Source organism: Mus musculus, chromosome 1, assembly GCF_000001635.26.
Source record: "Mus musculus strain C57BL/6J chromosome 1, GRCm38.p6 C57BL/6J".
NCBI lineage: Eukaryota > Metazoa > Chordata > Mammalia > Rodentia > Muridae > Mus > Mus musculus.
Window position 1 is genome coordinate 4,490,253 of NC_000067.6, and position 7,388 is coordinate 4,497,640.

At 49.7% G+C, this 7,388-nt stretch overlaps 1 protein-coding gene across 9 annotated transcripts; it reads right to left on the bottom strand.

Moving 5' to 3' along the window:
- Window positions 1–675: 675 nt before the first annotated feature.
- Window positions 676–7,174, bottom strand: Sox17 (SRY (sex determining region Y)-box 17). 9 transcript variants are annotated; one of them, NM_011441.5, is made up of 5 exons: window positions 6,039–7,102; window positions 4,884–5,690; window positions 3,520–3,611; window positions 2,848–3,214; window positions 676–2,416 (listed from the first exon to the last, which is right to left on the bottom strand). In NM_011441.5, the coding sequence occupies exons 4-5, from the start codon at window positions 3,152–3,154 to the stop codon at window positions 1,464–1,466; spliced, it is 1,260 nt and encodes a 419-aa protein (NP_035571.1). In that variant the 5' UTR covers window positions 3,155–3,214; window positions 3,520–3,611; window positions 4,884–5,690; window positions 6,039–7,102; the 3' UTR covers window positions 676–1,463. The 9 variants fall into 9 exon arrangements, with proteins under 9 accessions (NP_035571.1, NP_001276393.1, NP_001276395.1 ...); XM_030252410.1 differs by having other exon boundaries at window positions 679–2,416; window positions 4,884–4,946; window positions 6,039–7,174; NM_001289464.1 differs by lacking the exon at window positions 4,884–5,690 and having other exon boundaries at window positions 2,848–3,238.
- Between the last annotated feature and the right edge of the window lie 214 nt (window positions 7,175–7,388).

Here is a 7,388-nt window from a genome sequence, read left to right on the forward strand (position 1 = left end):
AAATGATTATAGTCACTAGAAATTTCCAACAAAGTAGGCTCAACCTTTTGTCACTGAAAATGTCTACCCTTCTGTGCCTAGTAATCAGGAATCCCCCCTTTAAAATGTTACACTGACATTTCCATGGAACCCTTCAAATCCATCGCCTTCAAGTTTTCCATCATCTAAATACCTTACATGTTGACCAGAATGTGAATTCTAGTGCCCACCTATGCCCCCTACACAAAGAGACTCTGTAAATACATTAGGAGTTAGCATCTGGACTGGGTTTGCAGCTCAAAGGTGGTTCTCTTGTCTCCCTTGATGAAGCTGTGGCTTCAGTCCCCAGCCTGTATGGGGACTGGAAAATGAGAGAATAGCGCTCAACTGGGAGGCAGGCTTGCTCAGACCGAAGCTGTGCAGAATGACACTAAGGAAACACCTGGCACAGGAAAAGCCCACAAACCAGCAGTTCCTATGATGGCCATGTGGACCGCAGCACTCAGCACAGCATTTGCAGGGGCTAGTCTTGTACCTGTTTCTTCACAATAGGACGGATGCTGGTTTGTGTCTTCACCTGCGTAAAGCACACCACACACAAATCACTCTAGGAGAATCTTGAGCCTGAAAACTGTAAAATGAAGGGACACAATCTAGCTATAGCAAGATGCACGGTTGAAATTACATACTAAAGTTCACTAACAGTCACAACACAAACTTTATTTTGATTAGTTTCTCTGACTCTAAAATTGTAGGAATTAAAGGCAAATTTTGTGGGAAGTGGGATCAAGACTTTTGGAAGAAAAGACAAACAGGAAAGAGTTATATCTGAAAAGCTCTTTTGGCAGGTGTCGAGATGACTGAAAATCCGAAATTTTTGAACAGCCTCATTAAAGTGTACAGAATTAAAAACATTTACAGTATCATTTTTAGAAACCAATATTTGGAATGTACATAACAAGTTCATCTTTTGAGAATTTTTCTCAGAACAATTATATCACATTTGAACACCCCGCTGTTTGTGTTTAGGGTTTCTTAGATGCATTTTCTTACCATTGTAAGAAAAATGAAAATTTTACAATTAAGTATACACTTCTAATTGTATAATACTTACTGTTGATCTTTAATTTGATAAAAATCGATGCGAGAGATTTTAAAAAGATTCCAGGATTTATTTAAGATTGAGAAAACACGCATGACAAAATTTCTCTAGATCAATACACTTTCAAGAAATGGAATAAGTCAGTGAGATATTTTAAAACTGGCTAAAACTGGACAGTGATTGTGGGGAGCAAGTCCCTCAAGGCATTTAAAACAAAAATCTCGTGTAGCCCCTCAACTGTTCAAGTGGCAGACAAAATAAATTACCATAAATTATATGCCAAGGCAACTTAAAAACAAAACAGCTTGACGCTAAGGATTTCCTTAGCGCTTCCAGGAAGTGTGTAACACTGCTTCTGGCCCTCAGGTCGGGTCGGCAACCGTCAAATGTCGGGGTAGTTGCAATAGTAGACCGCTGAGCTAGCGTCGGACACCACGGAGGAAATGGCTCCGTGGCTGTCTGAGAGGTTCACTCCGCAGTCGTGTCCCTGGTAGGGAAGACCCATCTCGGGCTTATACACAAAGGGCAGATACTGTTCGAATTCCGTGCGGTCCACCTCCCCTAGGAGCTCAGTGGGCTGGTTGGATTCCGTGCCATCCCGGCAGGGCAGAGCCTCGGGAGGGGGCGAAGGTTGCCCGGGGCCGTGCGCTGGGTGCTGCTGCTGCGGTGGCGGCGGCGGTGCCTGCGGTTGCAGCGGCTGCTGGGGTTGCGCGTGGAAACCGCGCCCCGCACTTGCGGCGGGCGAGCCCATCGCGCCGTAGTACAGGTGCAGAGCGCTGGGGGGCGCCAGGATCCCCGGCATCGCAGGGCCCGAGGGGTCCGGCCCCACTCGCATGGGGCCAGCGGGCGGCTCTACGGACACTGCATAGTCCGAGACTGGAGCGTAAGTGTAGGTGCCGGCCGCCGGGCAGTCCCCTGGCAGCGGGGCTGCAAAGAAAGCCGGGTCCTGCTCCACGCCATCCAGCGGGGATGTGTCCGGAGTGGGCAGAGGGTAGCCGTCGAGCGCGGGAGCGCCCAGTCCCTGGCAGTCCCGATAGTGGGGGCCCATGTGCGGAGACATCAGCGGAGGACCGGCCGGATAGCCCGGCTCCGGGAAAGGCAGACCCAGGCCATCCATGGCCACGCGGCCGCCCTCGGGACCAAGCGCGCCGGCCTGGGGCTCGACGAGAGCGTGCAGGAAGCCTCCCTCCACCCGCTTCATGCGCTTCACCTGCTTGCGCCGCCGCGGCCGGTACTTGTAGTTGGGGTGGTCCTGCATATGCTGCACGCGCAGCCGCTCGGCCTCTTCCACGAAGGGCCGCTTCTCTGCCAAGGTCAACGCCTTCCAAGACTTGCCTGCAGGGAAAGGTGGAGAGGCGCGCAGGGTTACCCGAGTGAGCTCCGGCACCCTGACCCCTCTCTGGTGCAACCTCTCACTGAGCGAGCAGGTGAGAAGCCCGGTCCTATTCGGATGAAAGTGTTAGATCGCGTCCTTACAGGACGCCTAGAAGGGGCTTCCTCCCTTACCTTTCTCCCCTTAACTCGAAAAACTGCCAAAGTCCCCTGATCTGGGAAGGGGTCGAGCCAGGGCTGTGCGGGTTACCTCTCTGAAATACTGAGAAACCCTTACATTCGCTCCTATGGCCCAAAGACCAAAGTGTTACTTTGGCGAGAGAGGGAGCTGGAAGAAGGGATTGAGTCTACAGCACACCTCTTGGCTCAAGGAAGTGGCTCAAGGAGATTCTCTGGAGTGCGCCGGTGCCCTGTATCCCCCTGGTCCGACTCACCTAGCATCTTGCTTAGCTCTGCGTTGTGCAGATCTGGGTTCTGCTGTGCCAACCGCTTGCGTTCGTCTTTGGCCCACACCATAAAGGCGTTCATCGGCCGCCGGATGCGAGACTCCGCTTTGGCTCGGCCCGACGTCCCGGCTGGCGCCCCGCTACTCGCCACCACCTCGCCTTTCACCTTTACATCCCCGAGGGGGCTCAGGGACTCGGCCCAGGGACAGGGGCCCAACCCTGCCATCACCGCGGGCTGCGCGCTCCGGGGCTGGCTCTGGTCGTCACTGGCGTATCCCGCATCCGGGCTGCTCATGGCTCTCCAGACCGACCCCGAGCTCTGCTATGGCCACGGGACACGCCGCTTCCCCCGACCCTGAGGCAGGGATCGGAAGCTAGCCTGGAGATGCCCAGAGGAACTCGTAAAGCTGAGCGGGTGCTACCCTCCCGCTGCTCTCCTGGTAGACCTAACCCTTCGCCTAATCCGCGCTGGAGATCTACCCAGTGACACTGCGGGTGTCCCCCCGGGCCGCGGGGCCCTTTTCTTTATGGACGCGGCCAATGGCGAGGCGGGGGCGGACCGGACCCTAGTCCTTAGGCCCCCGCCCAGCCAGTGGTCCGAGTCCCAAGTCCCACACCCGCCCCTTTCCCCTCCCCCGGCAGTGTTCTGGCTACACCTGCCTTGGGGAAAACTGGCTGGAGCCGGGCGCTGGCGCCAAGACCTCTTGGGGAAATAGGAAGGCTGAAATTCAGATGTCTGGAGGTGCTGCTCACTGTAACGGAAGATTGAAGAACAAGTCCAAGGTTGTTCACATCAACATACTAGGTATAGGTATTTATTCCATTCTTTTAAAAAAATATTACCGAAGGTAATTAACTTAGCATGATTTTTCAGAGAAAAAAAATCCTGTTCTTCTCCCAAGAACTCATCCATCATGCTTATATTATAATAAAAATATCCAAGGTAAATAGCAAGTTGTAATAAAACAAAGTTTAACATAAAATGCTATATCACTAATATATCACTGCTCAATAAGAGCTCAAGTCAACCCTGAGGAATTTCAGTGTGAAACATAAAAATATAAAACAAAAGCTCCTTTTGTGTGTTCGGCAAAAGAGGCAAGATCTGGTTTTATTTCTAAAGACTTGCAAGGCCATGATTCCATCGCAAACACCACGAGATTAAAATGTAAAATAAAGTGCAAAGACAGCAGCACTGTGCTGTTCCTCGGAGGAAAAGGATCAGTCCATTTAAGCAGCAAATCCGTAGCGTGTAAGACTGTTAGCCTGACAGACGGTTACAACGTTTTCTTAAGACTGGAATGAAAAGCTGACCACCCTTAAATTTATTTTAAACCTGAAAGTACTTTCCCACGGGCTTCAAAACATGCCTTCCTACAATGCTTATCCCAGCAACCACTCAGCACCCTCCAAATATTAGCAAACTCATTTAGTTCTAGACGTAGTCTTTTTCAAGGGCAGCATTATAGATTCTAGGAGAGGAAAGGGAGACTCATCACCTGTTAAGGCAGACACTGGGAGAGTGTTACACACACTTAGCAGCCCTCCTTCAGACAAGGAGCTCCAAAAGCTCTGTGTTACATTTGAGTTTGTTTGCATGTTTGTGTTGTTCTCTACCAGATCCAACGGTCATCCTTGCGTAGTTTTAAGGTAGGAAAACTCAAAGGAATGGTGATCGAGCTCAGTTTGAATGTTCATCTAGTACAATTCCGAAAGACAGTCTATGAGATGCCTAGTGCCTGTAATTCTATAATTCCAGCACTTGAGATGTGGGGGGCAGAAAAATACGTTCATGATTGTCCTTAGCTACATATGGAATTAGAGGCCAGCCTGGGCTACATGCAACCCTGTCTTGAAGGAGAGGAAGAAAGGAAGAAAGGAAGGAAGGGAGGGAGGGAGAGAGGGAGGAAGGAAGGAAGGAAGGAAGGAAGGAAGGAAGGAAGGAAGGAAGGAAGGACTCAACATGTCAGTTTCCAAAACAGACTTTCTTTACTGTGAATAGCTGATTGAAAAGTATTACTTACTTGTATCCATGAGGTGACATGCTGAGGTTTTCCTGTATTATTTCAGAGACCAAATCTGGCTTACTGGAGGTTCCAAAAAAGCACAGAGATTTTGATAGCTTCTGGTCTGCAGTTTCTGGAGCTACTTTGTCTCCAAAGAACTCATACAGAAGCCAGCTTTTCTCTAATTTGTTATGTTATAAAGCAGTGGTGACCCTCCCTCCCATTTAAAGCTGGAGGTTGTGTGTAGAGATCAGTGATAGTAGTTAAAACTCCAGGTCTGTAAGATTCATACAAAGGGGGTAAAATTAAATCTGCTTTAAGAAATAAAAAAAATGATATTTTAAATTGGTAATTTAAAAGCAATTGGTCTTAAATCTAACTGATAATGTGCTTTTCCTCAAAGCTTTTTATTTTTTTCTGAAAAACATTAGCTTGAAAGTAAAACAAAAAAAATGCATTTCAGATGTTTAATCAAGGAAACTCTAAGGGTAGAAATAGCAATTTTACAAATCGATTCTCTAGCCAGGTGCTCTTTAAGAAAAAAAAAATTCTATCTCTTCTGTTGTTAGTTTTGAGACAGTCTCCCCATGTAGCTCTCCTGCCTCTCAGAAGCAGGGACGCAGTCCCTCACCTCCACAGTGACTCTTCTCTTTTGTATCTAGTAATGGGCATCTTTTCAAAGATCTCAGGGCCTAATTTTCTCTTTCCGTGTTTTTTTTTTTTTTAAATAAACTACGGGTTTTGTTTGAAATGACGATTGAAAACAGTAGCGGGTCCAGAATGCATTTTCTCTGTCTTCCCTGTCTTGGTTGATTTCTCTAAAAACTAAGAGACAACAGAAATATAATTCAGGTGTAGGTCTAGAAAATGTATTTACACCATTTTACCTGGGTACCTAGTTCTGTTCGAGCTCCATAAAAGGAACTGAGAAAGTGGTTAGAAAGAAAGCCCGGGGATGGGGAGGCAGCGTTATTTACAAGCATCCCTGAAGATTAACAACTGATCTTTCTGAGGGAAAGCACAAACACAGTAGGAGTCCAAGCGACCACTTTTGGGCTCTTCCCCGTTCCTTAAAACAGCCTCCCCTGGAGTCCCTAGATAGCACTTTACTTAACAAATCTACCAGGAAATGTGGCGCTTTCCCAAGACTAGTCCCCCTTCCCGTCCTCTTACCTAGATCTAACTTCTGCTGACCATTCTCTTGATAGATACTTTGGGAGGAGTGTTGGGGCCAACCGCACTTCAGACCCGCCAGCAGTGTGAGTGGGCCATATTTCAGTTTCTTCACTAAATGGGTGTTGGAAGCCGAGCTCACGACGTTATCAAAGCCAGCCACAAATGCCACAAGTAAAGAAGCAAACATCCGGAGCGGCTTCCTGCAAGCCTTGCTTCCCTCAACACTAGAGATTTACTGGGGTGGGGGTGGGTATCTGGACTAGAAGCCTGGCACGCCTGTCTGCTGTAGTCCGCAGCGGTATCACACTCAAACAGTGCAGGATTTCTAGGTGGCTACTGCCTAAGCCACATCCCCAAAGCAGACCTGAGGCTCGAAAGGCTGGGGCAAGGAAGCGTCTAATGTAACTAGAAGCTGTGCCCGTAACCATTTGGGGCCTGTAGCAAGCGGGTTGGTGATCAACTGGGACTCCGAAGTGGGAGAGTCTAAGCCACTCTTCTACAGCGAGCCTCAGAGTGAGTGGTTGATTTCTCGAAGGTTTTATGGTTTTGGTGTTCTGATGGCCAAGGCCTGTTAAAGGACATTCAAGTCCAATTGCACAGGATCCGTGGGCACTCAAGCAGATCCGTGGTCTGTGGAGAGCAAGTTCATGAGGGCGGAAAAGGGAGCGTGGGCTGTCATCACGGAGACAGCCCCCGGCGGACTCTAAGATAACAGAGACAATAGTACCACTGGACGGTCTAAAATACGTGCCTCAGAGTCTGCCTCTGAGAACACCGAGCGTCGTGCCCCGGGCTCCGCACCTCCCAGGTAGGGCCACGCAGAGCGATGCGGTCGATTGGCACCTTTCACCCGGGCACCAAAAGGCGCAGTCTCTTCTCCCCTTTATACCTTTCGCGCTCTTTCCAGTCCCTGGTCAGTCCCCAGTGGGTCGGAGGTGGAGATGGAAATTCGGGAACTTGAGAGGAAAGAGTGGCAAGAAAGACAGTGATCACCGGCCCCCACGGTGGCCCAGAACATTCAGGCCAGACCCTGCAATCTTCGCTTTGCTAGCCTCTCCCGTGAGAGCTGAGAACGTCTGACCCCAAGATTAACTTCGGGGGCTCATTCCGCACACCGTTGGGAGCGTGCATCCTGGGTGGGCGGGGTCTCACGTAACTGTCCGAATCTCTGTCTAATCGTGCCCCGAAACCCCACCCTAGCAGCTGGCGACTCGGAGACCACGTCCTCCTTCCCGCTCGGCCCTAGCTGAGTTTTTCCGCGGCGAAGCAGGAAGTAAACTGCTCCCGCTCCACTTCCCAGCTCAGTAACCGGTCGGGAATGTTTCTTAGAACCCATACCCCATCTGT